At 51.6% G+C, this 18,923-nt stretch overlaps 1 protein-coding gene across 1 annotated transcript; it reads right to left on the reverse strand.

Annotated features, from left to right (window-relative positions):
• Positions 1-5,273: 5,273 nt before the first annotated feature.
• On the reverse strand, positions 5,274-15,728 carry LOC129210184 (RING finger protein 223). Its single transcript, XM_054835846.1, has 3 exons — positions 11,562-15,728; positions 5,802-6,037; positions 5,274-5,438 (listed from the first exon to the last, which is right to left on the reverse strand). Exon 1 carries the CDS (start codon positions 15,500-15,502, stop codon positions 14,639-14,641), a length of 864 nt encoding a protein of 287 aa, XP_054691821.1. The 5' UTR covers positions 15,503-15,728; the 3' UTR covers positions 5,274-5,438; positions 5,802-6,037; positions 11,562-14,638.
• Between the last annotated feature and the right edge of the window lie 3,195 nt (positions 15,729-18,923).

Here is an 18,923-nt window from a genome sequence, read left to right on the forward strand (position 1 = left end):
CGCGGCGGCGGCGGCCCGGCAGGGTTATATCCAGGTGAGGGCTGATCTAGGAGAGATCCGCGCTGTCAGCGCGTCCCACCGAATCAGGAGCGGTCCCGGGAAGGGGTGGGGGATGCCGCCGGGGGGCGGGGAGGAGGCAGCTCCGCGCTGCCCCTTTGTCAGTGACCCGCGCTGGCCCGCACCGGGAGGGCAGGGGCCGAGGCCGGAGCCCCGCCGGGCGGCGAGGCTGGGCGCGGGGGAGGGAGGGCGGGGGGGGCGGGCGACGGCGGCGCTGTCCCCGGTGCGGCGGGGAGCGGCAGCCGCCGGGCCGGGAGCATTTATCGGCTCCGTCCCCGGTGCGGCTCCGCGGCGGCGCCGCCGCGATTGGCCGCCGCCGCCCGGCCCGGCCGCGCCGCCCCCGCTGATTGGGCGAGCGAGGCGGCTCTCCCGCATCGCCCCGGCCGGCGCGACGGCAGCGTGACCGGCACGGCCCGGTATGGCACTGCACGGCCCGGGCCCGCCGACCGAGCCGTGCTGGGGCCTCTCGCCGCGGGCAGAGAGCAGCCGGCGGCGGGGAACCGCTCGGTGCCCCGACGGCTGCCACGGCACCGGGGAGGGGAGCATCAGCCGGAGGCGGCCCGGACCTCTCACTCGTGGGGACCCGTGTCCCTCCGGGCCTCCGCGGCCCTACCCCGCCAGGCACGAAGGGGCACCCCGTGCCTCGCTGCCCATAAAGCGCTTTGTCTCCTGGCTCTGCTCCTCCGAGCACGAGTGGCGGGGGTACGGGGGGAACGACCTCCCTTTTTTTTTTTTTTTAAGAAAAAAAAGCTTCTTCTATTTGTTTATTTTGCACCGAAATCTGGCCGTCCAGAAAAAACCAGCTCTGAACCAAACGGTGCTAACGGTTCGGAACGCGAGAGCTGCCAGTGAGATCTCCGTGGGGATTTGTGCTGTTAAAAATCGATGGGACAAGAGTGTCCCTGCGTTACATGCGTGTGCGTGAGTGTGCATATGCGGGTGTGTATGGTGCGAGGCGGTGTGTGTTAAAGTCTTGCTAACAAGCGTTTGTTCCCAGGAATTTATTGTAGTATTCAAACTAAACTGCTGGAAAAATAAAAGAGGTAAAGTCTGCCTAGGAGCTGAAGTGACCACAGCAGGATATGACGCCAGGAGTGTTGTAAAGACTGTCTGTCCTTAAAGAAGGTACTATTGTGCATGGCCTTTTATTTATAACTTGGTAAGTGCCAGCAAACTCGCCTCCTTTACACTCTGAAGTGCCAGCCCAGCTTTCCACAGTGCTCTTTATTTGCAATAGTCTATTCAGTAACTGTCACTCCCGAGCTTCAAGTTATTCAAGACTTTAATCAATCAAAAGGATGAGAATCGTTCAGGTTTCCCCCTTTGAAATGAGGGAAACAATGTTTTCTGGGCTCCCAGTCCTCTTCTCCTTTACGGGCCGGGCGATCGTTTCGGGGCCGGTACCGGCCCCGGGGAGGGCGGGGGTTCGCGTTATTTAGGCAGAAAGCCGGAGCCGGAATAATAAGAGAATCCTCCCGCCGCGGGAAAGGCGGCAGCGGCACGGCGCAGGCAGCGGCGCTCCGTGGTGCTCGGGCAGGAGGAGCCCGCAGACGGAGCCGGCATGCCTGGTCACCCCGCGGCACCCACAGCGGCGTGTGCCCCGCACGCCTGGGACGCTCTGCTCGGGGCCCTTCTCTCTCCAGCCCCCGCGACCCGGCCGCCCAACTGAGCGGTTTCCTTCACTTTGTAAATGCATAAAAATAAACCCAAAAGCCCGAATGCGCGGCGGCCGCCGGCTCTGCTCAGGAAAGCTTTCCACACACCCAAGAAACAGGTTGGCAAGAAAAGTTCGCACGACAGTAAAAGTCAGCGTATATTTTACACAGCGTTTGTGTTCTACAAAGCACCCCGATGACCGAAGCTTTGAGAAAACCGCTGGCGAGCCCTGTGAACCCCAGCCCCTGAAGTCCCGGCCAGAGCCAGGCAGCGGAGCGCGGCCGCCGGCCGAGGGAGCGCCTGCGGCGGCCGCCCCGCCGGGCTCGGGCAGCCGGGGGTGCGCCGGCACACGCAGCCCTCGAGAAACGTTCCAAAGGTACCGTTCGCACCGCACTATTTGCCACACATAGTTTTCTCGAGGAAGGAAGACAGGAGAAGTGTTATTTTAAAAAAGGCGAAGCTATTTGACATGTAATTCGTGCTTGGGAAACACGCGGCGGGAAGCCGGGACGCACGAGAGCGCATACGGCGCGAACAGCATCCCCCAGACCGCCCCCCTCGCCACCGGTACCCCTGCGGCCCCGAGCGTGGGAGCAGAAATCCTTCCTCCTCGTGGCTGCAGCGGGTGGGTGCCATTGCGAGCCTTGGGCCGTAACCCACGTACACGCGGGGAGAGGGCGCGAATGGGAACTCCCTCGACCCCTCACCCGCGCAGGAGGAGGCGCGGAGCCCCTCGCCCCCGGCAGCGAGAGACGGGCTTGGCAGTTAATACGAGTTACTCTTCCCCTTCCTTCAACGACGCGCGTCCGTGTGCGTGGCGTGTGTGTTTGCGTGGGCCCGTGTGCCGCGCCCGGGGCAGCCCCGGCAGGCCGATCCCATGCCGTCCGGTGCCAGGAACCGTTTCGGGAGCTCCGCAGCCGCCACCGCTCCCGCGGAGGCCGAGGGCCGGTGGCACCGGGGCAGGGCCGGCCTGGGCGCGACCCCCCGACGCGGCTGGCGGCTCCCGCAGCGCCTCCCGGTTCCCCGCTCCGCGCCCAGCCCCAGCGCCGCCCCGGGGCCCCAAAGAGGAGCCCCGCTCCCCAGGACGGGCTCCCGGGCCGGGATCGTGTGGGCAGGAAGGGAAAGCGGTGACCCACCTAATCTCGCCCTCGCCGTCCTGCGCTACCAGACACCGACTGCACCGAGATGAAACAGCCGCATCCTCCCGCACGGGAACTGCTAAAAATTCAAGGCAAAAAGATTAGGCACGAATGCCTGGCCCCGCTCCTCCCTCCCCTCCTCGCCCCCACCCCCATATTACAGTCCTTTAGGCCAGCAGAGATGATTTCACGGTTTTCCAGTGGAAATAGCTAAAAATGCTCCTGCTAATTACAGAGCTCTTCCAGGCCAGGTGCACTTTTAATTGGATTAGTAAGTGCTCTATATTAAACCTGCAGCACATCAAATGGACAGTGAAAATTAGAGCTATTAAGAACACAGGCAATCATTTCTGAACGATAAACGTTACTGGTTTCTCCTCTATTAGAAATAAATCAATTATACTGTTTCCGGTTTAGCGCGCATACATTAATTTCTCATAAGGATTTCGGAGGAAATTCTCCGTCTAACTATGTCTAAGGGAGGTGTCGGCGAGAGGAGAGTACAGCTTCGTAAATAGAAACGTGAAAGCGAAAGGAAAGGAAAGGAAAGGAAAGGAAAGGAAAGGAAAGGAAAGGAAAGGAAAGGAAAGGAAAGGAAAGGAAAGGAAAGGAAAGGAAAGGAAAGGAAAGGAAAGGAAAGGAAAGGAAAGGAAAAAGAAGAAAAGGGAAGAAAGACAGGCTGGCATAACTAGTGTGTATGGCACCTGTAATTTCTGGTTCGTGGTCCACGCTGCCCTGGCCATAAACAACCCCCAAGAAACCTCTGGGTTTGGGGTCTCGGGACGTGGTTCAGTGTCACCCGCTGCCTGATGTATCTCTCTTTGCACAGGTTTCCCTCCTTCCCCGCCTCCTACAGAGCGAGCGGATTGTGCGTTTGGGAGGATCTCGTACGGCCCGACCCCGGCCGCCTGGGCAGGGCAGAGGCCCGAGAGCCGCTGCCCGGCGGTGCGGGGCAGAGGACTGTTCGTGTGCCCGGCGGCATGGGGAGCTGGGGCTGCGGGGTTCCCAGCAACCGCTGGCCCATCCCGAGCGGGTGCTCCGCGTTAAGAGGGTCCGTCCCCGCCGCAAGCGAGACGGCGGGGCGGGGCGGGGGGGGATGCGAACGCTGCCACGGACCAGAGACGTGTTAAATCAAACTGGTGTCGACTTTTTTCGGACGAGAGTGGCCTGAGTACGACGGCGAGTTGTAAAATGTCACAGAAGAGAAACTTCAATACTGTTCTAGTAATTTGGGGGTTACAGTAATACGAAAGTCTAATAAATCCCCTGCTTTGAGCAGGGGACGCGATGGTGGGGGGTGGGCGGCGACACCAGAGAAGTGACCGGTTACATCGACAGTCCCGTACAGCCCAGATTCCTTCTTAGAAATAAGCTCCGCGAATAGAGCCGTCCCAGGGAAAGCCTCTCCAGGTCGTACTTTCGAATATCACTCCTCCTCCGTTTATGGTCCCAAAGGTGTCCGGGGACATTACCTGTCAGGCCGGGGGTGTGAGGGAGCCCCGCCGCCGCGCCCCGGAGCAGCCGGCCGGGAAGCACCGCCCCGGCGGTGGGAAGCGGCGGTAGGACGTCCGGGGCTCGTCCGGCTGCCGGCCGGGCCGCTTCCCCAGCCGCCGTGCAGCGCCGGCCGCGGGGCCGAGCTCCAGCGCTGGGAGAGAGCCAGACCTCACCCCACCTCCAGGTTTAGAGGGAAAAATACCTGGTCGGACACCTCGCCCGGCTCCACGAAGTACCGCACTGCGGGAGGCAGGGGCCGCCTCCGGACCCGGGCCGAGCCCGCAGACGCCTCCGCCTCGGCGGAGCCCGGGCCAGGGGCCGGTGCCCCGGGAAGCCCCCCGGGCCGGCAGCGGAGCGGACAGGAGCGTCGCCTTCCGCCCAGCTCCTGGGCTCGAGCCTTAGCAAATATTTCGAGGCAAGCAGCCTTAAGATTAATCGGTTTAAGGGCTAGGGGTTTTTTGTTTGGGTTTTTTTCTTTTTTTTCTTTTTTTTTTTCAGAAACATAATACTATTTGGCGAAAAAAGAAATTACCAGCAAAGGGCCGAAGAGATTAACATTTGGAAACTTATGAAATGTAATCTGCATATCCAATTGATTCTCAGCATATCAGGTGAAAGGATAAAGATGCATATCTCCATGATGGATATTGCATTAATAGGCACATAAATAAAGGTTGAAAAGTCATCACCGAAAGCTTTGAACCTTTTCCCATCGCTTTTATGTCCCATCCGCACGTCTCAGCACCGCCTTATATATTTTTTTTTCTGTTTGAGTTGTTACGTTTTCATCAATTTACAGCCACTGCGCGTTTGGCAGCCCTAGAAGGGCTCGGTGCGGGGCGCGGAGCTGGCAAGGTGGCTCGGTACCGGAGGAGGCTCTGTGTAAGGACCAGGACAGGGGACAGGATACCCCAGACCCCTCTAACCATCCTAGGCACCCTGAGGCGAGCCTGGGGACCACTCCGGAGCCCCGCTGTCCGGGTCGAGGGGAAAGGAGGGGGCTTTGCTGCTGCCCCTCGTAAGGAGGAGTTTTCTTCCCGAGGGTATGTCCGCGGGGATCGCCTTTGCCAGGACCACGGAGGAAAGGGAAATCTGGAGGGTGAAGGCAAAGCACTTTCGTGGGTGGGTGGATAGATCCAAGGTAGCTCCCGCCACCGGGACCCCGACGGAGCCGTGAGAGGGACCAAACACCCAGGCGAGTCCCCTCCACCGCCCGCTGCCCGCCGGGTCCTGCCTTCGGGGGCATCTGCCCGCCGCCCAGGGACCGGCCGTGCCCCGGGCTGGGAGGTGGTCCCCGGGAAGGGCGAAATCCAATTCCCCGTAAGCCGGCGAGGCTGCCCGTGGGACAAGGCTGAAACACTTAACCCTACAAATGGCTCCCTTTGCGGCACCGGCCGCCCTCTCTCTCCCTGTAAACTGGCAATAAATACAACATGTATTTCACTAACTCCTCACCTTTCTGATTACTACCAGATCCTCCAGTAAGCGATACTACAGCTGCCACTCCATACTAACACACGCTTGCTGAGACGAGGAAAGAGATGCATCTGCGGTCTCGGGGCTGAGGGGCAGGAGGGAGCGGCGGCGTGTGCGCTCCGGGCTCCCCCAGCCCCGCCGCCGGCCCCCAGTTCGGCACAGCCCGGTGGGCTCCTTCCAGCGGGCCACGGCGGCAGGGACGGGCTGGTCCTTCCCTGAAAAGAGACCGGGGAAAAAAAGCGGGTGTTACTAATTTATTTATGATTTTAAAGATTGCAGTCGAATTTCGGAGTCATCTCAGAGAGAGGAGGTAATACCCCGCCGTGCTCCCCAAGGGAAGGCTGGGCCGGCTCCCCCGCGCCCACCTGCAAGTCTCACCCACGGGACGGGGAATTCGTATCTCCCTTCCCCACCTCCCCCGTAGTTAACAGCCACATTTCAAAATGAAGCGTCTAATCCTCGTTAATTACTTGTAAAAACACCAGTGATTATTAATTCCAGCAGTATCGCAATAGATTTCCACCGGGAGTTTTATTGCACTCAGAAGACCACGAGTGTTTTACGGACCCAACGTTCACACTGATCAAATATATTTGTTTTCGGAACGGTATTTTCACAGCAGCGGGCGGAAACGAGGAACACGCGTGGCCTTGCGTGACCCACTCCGAGTCTACCAACAGGTACCGGGGCACCGGCAGGCAGCTAGCCCTCGGTCCCAAAGTGTCTCCCGGGACATTCCTCCCTCACTCGCCGCCCTCCATCCAACGTGATGGAGCCAGAAATTAACAATATTAAAGGGAAAGCGGCCCTACTAGCACAGACATTGAATTCATTAATCGGTATTGCGCCCGCAGCTATATGATTTCACACTTATTCTTTTAAAGATGAACTGGATTACAATCTGTGAAGACAGAAACCGAAAGAGAGGAAGAACGAGAGGAGAGGAAAGAGAAAGAGAAGAGAAGAAAAAAGAAAATAGAAAATAGAAAAGAGAAAAGGAATCAAACAAGAAAACAAAAGAGGAGGGGAAAAAAACAAGAAAGAAGAGATGAACGCAAGCCAAGGAGGGCCGGCGCCCCGCTCGGTGCCTGCCCGGCGAGGCTGCTGCCGGCGGCGGCTCCGGCCGCAGCGATGCTCTTGCCCGGGCCGGGGGCTCCTCCGTCGGAGAGCTGTGGGCCAGCACCCCGCTGGGGCTTGCTGTATCGGAGAGGAGTCTCCGCCGCTACCGGAGGCTTCGGACCGTGCGGGGACCGGCCTCCTTCGCCTGAGAGGGCAGCACAGGAGGGCAGGCGGGCAGGGTCCGGCTCCATCCCCTGCTTCCCCGCAGCGGGTACCCCCGGGCCGCCCATCCCCAGAGCGCGCTGATGCCGCTGCTCTCCTGCCGTCTCCCTCTCCGCCACCCATCCCACGCTAAAGTAAAAGGATCCTGCTCCACATGGCCAAATTAATATCCGGAAGAATACTTTTTAGTGATCGTAACCAAAGAGAGACTCTTCCCTCTCCTTCAGAAAGCAAGCAGCAGTAATTTCCAGAACAACTAGAATGTCACCTATTTTCCATACGATTTTGATACTTAAATAATAGAGAGATCTAAATTTATTCTCAGGGAGAAACGTTTACTACCTGACTAGAAGAAAGTGTGGGGTTTATTTTATTTTTATGGTTTCATTTAATTTACTTTAAAGTCTGCAATAGTTCGAGCTTTTTTGACAGAAGAGTATTTTTCTGTCTCCTAATATTACCTGGCCGAGTAACGAGTCCTTATTTACAACTTTGAAATCAAACTGGAATTACTCATCACTACATTTTCTAAGTCATAAAAAGTCTCATTCTTCCCATTTTAAGGAAAGCACATTTTGATTTATATTGCAAGCATATTTCTCAAATTTCAGTCATTAAACACCTCCCCTAAAACCAAACGCTCTTATTGCTATTTGCTATTAATCAAAAGACAACAAAATAATAACTGAAATGGATTTGTTAGATTCTGCTAAATGGTTAAGCAACCTAGAGATGGGTAAATGTTGCTTACATCTAGACCTGTAATGAGCTGAAGTGTTAAGATTTAGATTCCTTGACAAATCAGGAGTAGGTTTGGGGGATAAATAACAATGAAAAAGTAAAAAACTTTCAAGTTATTCCTCTCAAATTTCATAATTCAATGAGACAAATCAACCTCATGATATTTGTTTACCATAAAAATCTCCTTAAAATAGCTGAGATATTTCTCAACTGAAACTATATGTAAGAGATTACAATCACCTTGATCCAAAATCTCACAATCTGCACACCATGTGAAAAGTACACCTGCGATCAGCTCAGAACGAGAGCTGCGAGGCCAGTTGCAGACCCGGGTGTTTTTAGTAAGAGGAGATACATGCCAAACAGAGGGCCAGTATTGCTCCATCCTCATAACACAAGCAAAAGTACCTTATGCTGCATTGATCAAAGATCAACTTAGTTGAACTTGTCTAGTATGAATAAATGTATTCCTCCATGACACGAACCGCCTTTTGTGCACTTTGCCGCACTTGTGGCACTTCCTTTAAATATCTCCATTTCTACATGCATCTGGATAAAATGCAGAAGCAGGATAGGCTGCAGGGTTTTCCAGCTTTAATGAAAGTGAGCCACCAAATTTAAATACCCTTCAGAAACATCAGAAATCATAGCCATGAAAGACCTGCCACACAATCCACTCTACAACATGAAGGGAACATTTGTAATTTTTGTGTGAAGATCTTGCACCAACAGGCAATTGACAGGCAGTCATCTCTGGTGGGGTTTAAATGAGCAGAGGTTAATACATACAAATATTAACATTTTCTTTGGCAACGTAACATGCTAACAAAACTAACTAACTTCCAATGAGATAAAGCATATTCTCTAGACCAGCAGAAGAGACAGGGACATTGTATCTATAGAACATCCGTAACACAGGGAAAAGGACCGTTGAGCTCAGGAGGATTTAAGTGCACGCCAAGAGCACTGACAAAGTTAGGCAAACGATTCTCCTAGTTTTCTTTCCAATGAATGTTAGGCATTCAATATTGTTTTCATAAACATATCTTGCACTGTATTAATATCAAATGCACTGTTTATGCCTAAGCCTGCAGGTCAGAGATGATTAATAACTGTTCCTTGGAATGATGTACACGTTTATATTTAAATAGCCTTCTTCAGCAGCTGTTAAATTTTCACTGATACACAGCACATGCTGAAACAGGAAAGAGACTGGACTGCGCCAGGCATGAACATGAGTGAGGGAGCTGCAACAGCACTTCTCCTTGGGATTCACAACTATTTCCCTAAGGAAAGGTTTTGAGCACCAGGTCTGAATACACGATTGCACACCATTCTCCAGAGAAATTTGGAGTTCACACCCCCCCAAAATTCCCATGCGGTGTGATTTTGCCTGTTTGCACAACCAGCAATCTTGGCCAGTTGAAACAGTTCACCCATGCCAGTGAAATCACTCACTGAAGTAGGATTTCAACTGAAAATCCACATTAACCCTGTAACTTCAGGGTGTGGTAACTGCCTGCATGAAGGCAACTCACTCTTCCATCATTTGCAAAAGGCATTTTATACAAAGTGTTATACACAATAAGCTACTTTGGGACGTAAGCCTTGAAAGCAAACCTGGATCCATGTAGAACAGTAATTTGAGCTACAAAAGAGCATTAAGGTAAGAAGCAACAGTATTTCCATATGCACCTGTAATCCACCATATTTTAATAACACTGTTCTACAGGGCAAGGAGCAAATAATGGCAGTTCAGTCATTTCTGTTCTCTAAAGTATAAACGCAGACAGAAAGTTGCTTTTCAGAGTAAGATGGTCTTTTGGGTTCTCAGCCCACAAAACTATTATTGAGCCTCCTTTTCAAAATGTGTTTCTAAAATGCTGTCTCAACCCAGACAAAAATAGATCGGACCCAAACTACCAGTCACTTTTGGAAAATCAGGTCATTGATGTAACTTGCAGAGATGTACGACTCAGTACCCACAGCTGTTAGCTAGTTTTATTATTTGGCTTTGTGGTATGTATCTAGTGATCATGAATATGAGAGTAATCACTGTGTTGCTTTTCGCAACATAAAAGAATACAAAAGTACCTCCACATGCAGGCCTTTTAACCAATCCAACTGCATAATCTAGGGTTTTATTCCTTCCGTGCATTTATGAAATACTCAGGTGTTTTTCTATCAAACCTGCCTTTCAAAAGATGAAAGTCTGCCATTAGGCAAATGAATATTGTTTGATTATTTACTACTTGTGGGCTCATGATGCAAAAGGAATATCACTTCTTCCCTGCAGCCTCAGTATTTACCAGAGACACTTCAAAGGAGAAAGCATTTCTACACTGGGGCACTGAAGATAGATTGTATGTCTTAAAAACATAGCGGTGCTTTAAAAAAATCAAATTCTTGAGCACAAGCTATTAAGGACAACATGAAAGAGCTAAAGTTGTAATGCAGGAGTGGTTGTCCTAACACATTGCCATAAATGGCAGAAGCTCCCCGCAAATAGCATACACTGTGCTTTATCCCATGTTAGCTCCAGTGGGGACTCTCCCCAAGCAGAGATGGTAGTCACCTGTCCCAGAAAGATGGAAAAGAACAGTTTACAGTACGTGACCACCCAGGGTCTGTGTTGGTAACCTAGGTTAGGCCCTCCTGCCTGCCTTTTTCTCCCTCTCTTGGACTCATACCACTGATGCCTGGCAGCCTATTCCAGACCATGAACTTAACACTCAATATCACCTCCCAGTCTGGAGCCCAGTATGCTCCACTCAGGCAGAGGAGTAGGGGATTACTGCTACACAAAATTTAAGGGGTTTTGGCATGACTGGAAACTACAGATCTTTCAGAGTTCACACAGCCTATGATCTTGCAAGGGTCAAAAAATTGCTGAGAAAACTTCAGGTCTTTGTTTACTTTCCTGGTGCTTCCATTTCTTGGCTGTAGCTGCTTGTGCCCCAGACTGTGTAATGCAGAGAAATGTTGCACAGGAAGAAAAAAAAAGTACAAGAAAAAAAAAAGGCAGCAGCTTGTACTTCCCATGATTTTCCCCATGGTGTTGTGGTCTACCCTGCCTGCTCTGCTTTCCCACAGAGTGCCCCAAAGCACTGGTTTCTTTCTGTGAGATGTGTGGATAGTGTAACTGATGATGCACAGCCCTTCAGCCGTGTATCTCTGTGCATTTTTAAACAACTAGAAAATACAAGGGTTCTGACTGAAATAGTTACAATAAAACACCACCAGCCACACAGATTTTCTCTTTTTGTATTTTACTTTTTTTTTTTCTGAAACTTGAGCAAAGTTTGGCTTTGGACAAGCAATCTGTACACTCAAAGGAACCCAAAATACAAATATAATACTGGGATTCTACAGTAGCCAGAGATGTATACAATGCATGATTTCTTCTGACTGGTACTGTGATGTGGATCCAGACTAACGCTCCTGAAACCAGTGGAGTTTCCCAAAATTTGCATAAGCAGAGAGAAGGATTTGGCATACGGTCAAACTGTCCATTTTAATTTGGCTCTGAAATATTTTCAAATATATGAGTAGGAACCTGATACATAATATGATCGTCCAATTGTGAATAAGCCTGAAAATCCTGTTTAGGCCTGTGATCTTCAACTTTTTGTAATGTGCCAACCTCTAAACATTTTAAAGTTGACCCCCACGTAACAAATTTAAGCTTCTGATGATCGGTTTGCTTTTCTTACTTACCTTTCGCAGATCCTTTAGAAGTAGTCCACGGGTCCCAGTTGAAACCATTGGTTTAGTCAAAATGGCAAATACTGTTTACAGAGAAAAGGCAAGAATAAAACTATGATGTGGAAAGAAAAGAAAACGATGGAGTATACATTTCTTACTGTAATCAGTATTTCAGGGCGTAGCTACGTAATGGCTTCCATTGTGACTGCAGCTCCTGCAAACGCACCCACGTCGGAGCGAGCTCGCTAGCTCGCCCCGACGGTGCCAGCGGCGCACCTGCGATATCCCAGTGGCTCACTGCAGCCACAACGCCCGCAGGAGTACAGCAAAGGAAGGGCTCTGCAGTGGGCTCCAGCTGAGCTCCACCAGCACTCAGAGCTAGCTTCGGCATGTCTACACGAGATGGAGTTAGAGCAGTGACTGCCGGGTGGGCCCACTGAACTGCAAGGCACCGGAGCTTACCTGATGGGACAGAAATGCCAATACGCATGCTGCGTTTGCAATAGAAGCACAAACAGGTAAATCATGTATTGGTGCATATGATGTACACATGTACATATTTTATATATTTATTTTTCTTAGAAAACATCGCTGCTGTTTATGTCCATTAATTTACATATATTTATTCTTACTACAGTATCATTTATAATAATACTTTCACTTCTATAGCACCTCCTCTTCAAGGATCTCCAATTGCTTAAAAACTTTAATAAATAAAGCCTCACATCTTGCCTGTGAGGTAGGTCAACGCTATTATCAAACTTTACAGATGCATTAACTTAAGAACAGAGAGGTTAAGGCCAAAATTTTCAAATGTTTGTACCTGAAGTCAACCATCTAAATTCTCATTTAGATGCTTAAATAAAAGTCTCATGGTTTTCTTTGGTGCAGAACATCCATAACTACTGCTGAAGTCAACGGGGGCTAATAGTCAGGCCTGATTTTAGGAGGCATACACCTTTTACACAGCTAACAAGCAACTCCAAGTTTGAAAACACTGGTCTAAATACACCAACCACGGTCAGAGCCACAGTTGATCCCAGTAACTTATCTCCTCAGGGCCTCTATATTACGATATATAATTTTAAAAGGCTGGTGCGGATTTTTTTAAATAGACATGACATAAAAATCATACACTGTTTCCACAAACTGTGTCCATTGTAACAGAGTCTGTATAAACACTGCTTCGGTTTGTGTGGGGTTTTTTTGGGTGTCAGGGGGTTGTTTTTCACAGATTTGTGATAATCAAGACAATGCACAGTACACATCACTTGTGCAGTCATAAAACACATCACACATCTTCACCTGCCATCTTTACATTTCTACATAGTGAATTCCTTTGCACTTGTGATAAATAGAAGTGGTCAAGTAAAGGTCTATTAAGAGGATACTTGTCAGAAGATCATGCAGACAGCTTGCAAAATACACATACTAAAAGATCACTTTTAAAATTCTTGAATTGTTAAGCACGAAAATAATTACCTCATTCCATTACAGTACTGTGTAGAAACACGGAATAAGCAGCATTATCTTATTCCCAATAGATCATAACAACTAATTAAGTTAAAAAAGTTCAGGCACCAAATGAATTATCCTGCAACATAGAACGGTATCTATATAAGTGCTCTCCTTAATATACTACAAAACCAGCTACATGGCAATGTTTTTCCATTTCATATTATGAGCATCTCATCACATTTCAAAGACATCACTGATGTTCCATCCTCACAGAACAAAAACGTTTTCTACTGGCCTTTACAGAAACTCATAACACAGAAGAGAAACTTACCAAGCGGGAAAACCACTGTCTTACAATAGCCACCTGACCGAAGGTAAATGTTCAATACACAAATTATGCTACTGCATTCCACTTTTACAGTGATGCTGAAAGTCCGTATTTTAATGTGGGCTTCTCTCTCTGTGAAAAATTGAAACAAATGGCCACTGAAATATTACTCTCTACCACAGGAGTCTCTTAGTTCTACTTTAGAGCTCCATTAATTAAATCATCTTCCATAAATTGTTTTAAGTGTGCAATGTAGTGTTTCAGTCTCCCACATTAAATGAGAATTTCAAATAATTAAATAATAAAGCTTATTTTAAGCAACCAACAGAGGGCCCGATGGCCTTCTAATAAAATTGTAACAAAACGGTACTCAACACATTGTAGGTAAACTTTGGCTCAGTCTCTTTAAGATCATACATTTCTGTTACAGCTTCTTCTATATGCACTTGTTAACTTTATGAAAGGCAAAACACAAAACGCATTTAACATCGTGATCCTGTTCTGCTCCTAACCACAGTGTATCTCTCCAATTATCTTCTAACCACAGTGTATCTCTCCAATTATCTTCCAGGTGGGGGCAACAGTAAGCCAGTTTTCTTTAATCGAGATTGTGTCCTTCTGCATCAGGGAGCACGGAAACCAGGGTACGCTCCCGACAGAGGCGGGGAGGAGCGCGCCCCCGACCTCAGAGCCCCAGCTCCCCGGGGAGGCCCTTCGAGACACCTTTGCTAGAGACACGCGTCCAGCCCTCCCTCCAGAGCGGCCGGACCCCCGCGGCCCCTCGCCTGGTCACCCTGCAGACCATCCCTGCCACCTCGGACCCTGCCTGAGCCCGCGGGGCTGGCCCGGCTGCAAGGGCCCACCGTGCCGCCGTGGCGGGCCTGGGGCCTGTCACCGTGGCGGGGCCGGAGCCTGCGCCTGTCACCATGGCGGGCCTGGGGCCTGCCGCCCCCCGCCACCACGGCAGGCCCCAGGCCCAGAGCTGGCGGGGCCGTTACACCCAGGAGACCCACGGCCTCGCCCGTGTCCTTCCCGCCCCCCCCGCGGCTGCCCACCCGCCTCTCGGCTGGGTCGGGGCTAACACCGACCAAACGAGGGGTACCTGCGAGCAGGGGGCCGCGGCCGATCCGCTCCTGGACGGACAGGGCCGCCCGGCTGCGCACCTCCCCTCACAGCGGCGCGCGGCGGGGGGCGGACCCCGGGTCCCCTCACAGCCCGCTCCGTGCCCCCCGCCCTGCCCTGCCCAGCTCAGCCCCTCAGCGCCCGCCGCCGCCCGGCCCCGCTCCGCTCCACTCGGCCGGCGCTACGTGTCGCTTCTGCGGGCGGCCGCCGCCCGACCCCGCGGGGTGCCGTTGGCCGTCGCCCCGCCGGTCGCCGCCGCCGCCTCGGGCCGGTACTTGAGCCAGCAGATGAGCCATGTGACGACGACGGAGAAGAGGGCGAGGATGCTGGCCACCGACAGGCAGATGGGCCCCACCGGCGACGGCGAGGCCGAGGCGCCGGGCCCGGCGTCGCCGCCGTACTGATTGACGAAGATGAGGCCGGTGAAGAGCAGCACCACCATGGAGAGGAAGGAGACGACGACGCACACGCAGCCGGCGCTCAGCGCCGCCCGCTTGCAGCTCTGGCAGCTCTCGTAGCCGCCGCCCGAGGAGCGCGGCCCGGACCGGCCGGCGGGGGCGGGGGACGGCGGGGCGAGGGCGGCCGCCGCCTCCCGGGCGCGGGGCGGGCGGCGGGGCGGCAGCGGCGGCAGGCTGTCCTGGGGCAGCGGGTCGCGGGCCCGCAGCTGCGGCGGGCAGGCGGCGGCCAGCTTGGTGTTGACGGGGAGGCCGTGGACGCGGTGGTCGGGCAGCGCCGTGCGGTGGCGGCAGAGCGGGCAGGCCAGGGAGCCGCCGGCAGACCGGCCGGGCCCCGGCCCCGGCTCAGCGGCGGAGGCGGCGGGGGGCTGCTGGGCGGCCCGCAGGTGCAGCTGGCTCAGGCACTCCTGGCAGAAGGTGTGCAGGCACTCCAGCAGCTTGGGCGCCCGCCGCTCCAGGTCGAAGTAGTTGTAGCAGATCTTGCACTCGTAGTCCTCGTAGCTGGGGGCGGCCGCCGCCGTCGCCGCCGCCGCCTCATCCTCCCGCCGCCCGCCCTGCCCTACGCCGCCCTTCTGCGCCGGCTCGGCCATAACATCTCGCCGGAGGGGGGAACGAAGAGCCGCGGCGAGTCCCGGGCCGCGCCGCGCCTGGGAGGCGGGCAGGGAGCCGGGGGAGCCGCGGCCCCGCCGCCTCCTGGCCGCGCCCGGGGGCTGCGGCGCGGCGCGGCCCGGCAGGGAGGGAGGGAGGGAAGGAGGGAAGGAGAGCCGCCTGCCTGCCTGCACCGCCCGCCGCGCTGGCGGCTGCCGGGGGCTGCTAGCGGCTGCCGCGGGCGGGGGGCGGGATCGGCGCCGCCCGCCCCGGGGAGCGGCCGCCGCGGGCTCGGACCGGCCCCCCGCGCCCGAGGGCTGCTGGAGCGGCGTGCGGTACCGCGGGCAGGGCAGGGCAGGGCGCCGCCGCACGGCCCCGCGGCGAGCCGGGCTGTCGGGGCAGGGTGTTCCCTGCGGTGTGCTGCGCTGGCTCTGGGAAGCACTCGTATGTGGAAAATGCCCGTAGCTTTTTGGTCCCGAATTGCATTTTTTTTTTTTAAATCGTTCGATCGATTTTAATAATTTATGAGGATTCCCCAATGTGATCATGTATTAGCACCAGCAGTTAGGATTACAAAACATTCGTTAGGCGGTGAACACCGCTAATCAAGGGTTAATACGGGAAGGCCCGTATGGTGGCAGGTTAACATCTGTTCTATACACTGCAGCTCGCAGGAGAGCGTATTTTGCTTCTCTTTGGGAAGAACCTTTTGTGCACAGTGGTTTCCTTTCATTATGCATAGTGAAAATAAAAGCTATTTTATTCTGGAAAATAGCTTTCCAGAGGTGAAAGGAGCTACAGGTGTTTTTATTTACATCCTGATGTTGCATTATAAGATTGAGAGCTTTTGCTCTGTTTAATTAAAAACAATCCAAACAATAAAGCATTCATATCCTCCAATGTCACGCTGTTAAACAGTGGGTTCACTAAATCAAAATCTGCTCTGTCTCATCGGTGAAATCTGGAGTAACTCCATATTCTTCAGGTCCAGCACAGGCCATAAAACAATTGTTTCTCTGTAGTTCTGAAAATGCACTGACAGATGGGGATAGCTCTGGGCAGGTAAGGCCCATGTTTCAGGCACGCTGCATCGCCCTGCTGTGTTGCTAAAGCTGCATCTTGGGAAAGTCAGCTGTGGACTGAGAGCTGTCTCAGCTCAGACATCTTCCCCTCTCCTCTGCTGTGTGTCATGCTGTATCAGGCGTGCCTCGCTGCAAATGCTAGCGGAAGCTCCATCTCTTCCTCGGTATTGGACCCTTCTTATCTATCTGTGCTAGGACTTAACTTTGTTCTTGAGCCCTGAGCAGTCTGGAAGAGCCAAACAAAATGGGGAAACTGTTATTTAGAAAGACTGACTTGTTGGAACGATGCAAAGGCACATATTGCTAAATTGTAGTGACAGATCTGAAGATTGTCCGCGAGTCCTTCAACAATAAAACTAGCAAAAAAGGGAACTTGCTTCAAGTGTTTCCGCTTAGCGTAGACCGAAATAATGGGATAAAGTCAGAAAAAAGTAGGAAGATTCTCTGTTCAGGGAGATAGATCCTTTTCATAATTTATCCTAGGAGATGATTTAAAGTCCATTCAAAATCTAGGTTCGGTTTCTGAAAAGAAGAAAGAAAATGACTTTAGCTGTTACTGTCCATAGTGCACAGCTGCTTTGGCATGGGGAGTAAAAAATCACCGCTTTTTAAAAGCCCACACTGATTCGCAACCACAGAGCTAATCTACCCGTGTCATCTGGAGGACTTTCTCAGTGTCACTGTTTTCTGGGTGCTGCATATCGTCCTTGATGAATGTGGACTGTTCTCATCTAACTCTCGTATCTTCCATTTTTTACACTAAATCTCGTCTTATTTACTCAGGTCTTCTTAAATTCTTAAAAGGATGTTTCTGGTGGTTTTTTTGGTGTTTTTTTTTTTTTTTTGCTTGCTACTGTTTCCCAGTTTAGCGTCATCTTCCCATTTAATTAGTTCATTGTTAAAAAATGTATGTCAAATTATCCCAGGCACCACCCTTCCACTTAATATTATTGCCACTTTCATAACCATACAGCTTCCAATTACTTTTCAAAGGATGTGAAAGTCCTTAGATTCAAGCAAATCTGAATTAATTGTTCAAGTAAAATTTTTTGAGGCACTGTATCAAATGCTTTAATAAGGTCCAGATACATCAGCTGCATTTCTGGTTCAAACCGCTTTGCCCCTGTCTCTTGTGTTCTGAGTTTTCTTATCTGATGTGTATCTGCCTTGAGGTCAACTGAAACTCCACCTAATAAGTATATGAAAGTCAGCATTGGGAAAGCTTCCTGTAATTCTGGCACGAAAACTACACAGAATAGATGGCAAAGTTGAGCATAACTGAATAATAATAATAATAAAAGATAAAAATACTAAATGAGAGATTAGGATGAATTTTTTTTTTTTTGCTAAAACTAAGAATAAGAAAAAATAGCCTATAGTTGTAGAAACAACTTCTTTGCTCATAATTACCCCTGAGAACACAATGCTGTATAATGATCCTATAGAAGCAAGGTTATCTTGTGCTGTGTGGTCCCTAGAGAACATTATTTAATAGAACATGTAAGCAGCGTGGTCCCCACGCCTGGTGAGATGCTGTTTTTTTCTGTGGAAGGGTACAACTCCTATTTACCTCTTTGTGTACCTAGTGGCACTTGCAGGCTCTTACCCTTCTGGTAGCACAGGAACTCATGTGATGACGCAGCAAGTCAGTTCATGGAGACAATCCAACGGCACACTGTTTACTTTTTTATTAGTTTTTCTGCTGGAACAACTCAGCAAAGCAGGTTGCATGAGGTCTGCAGCCAGTGCAAGGAAAAATGTGGGTGGCTGTGTGTTCAGGAGAGGAAATGAGGCTGGGACCACAGCAATGGTGATTTATGTGCTCTTACCTTACTATGGAACAAAGCCATTAATGATTTCAGCCCTTTTGTCTTAGTCCAGCATTGTGTCGTGTGTATCGTGGGATATTATAGTCCAGAGCAAGGCTTGAGAGCCTGCTTTGGCAACCTGAGGAATAAGCTGTGTTCTTGTATCTCCTGGCAGCCTTATCTGTGTAGGATAGTCTTCAGCTGTAGCTCTCCGGGGGTTTGCAGATCCACTGGGCAGGGTGTGCAACACATGCTCCTACTCCCTGCGACGTGGTGCTACCCTGGCTCCTCGGTCAGTTGGACCAGCCAAGCACCTGGCCTGGAGTTGAAGGTGGCTTCTTGGTTGGATTGGTCTGGCGACTGAATCCATGATTCTGTACAAGCGGAGGAGTTGGACCATGAGTACTGGAAAACATCTTCATGTTGAATTTAAAGGCTTCCTAGGCTGGGATTGAAGAGAAGAGAAATTTCTTCACATTTTGGCAGAGTTACTGTATTTCTGAAGATCCAGATGTATTCTCTCTTTCAGTCAC

Source organism: Grus americana, chromosome 9 (genome assembly GCF_028858705.1).
Source record: "Grus americana isolate bGruAme1 chromosome 9, bGruAme1.mat, whole genome shotgun sequence".
Taxonomy (NCBI): domain Eukaryota; kingdom Metazoa; phylum Chordata; class Aves; order Gruiformes; family Gruidae; genus Grus; species Grus americana.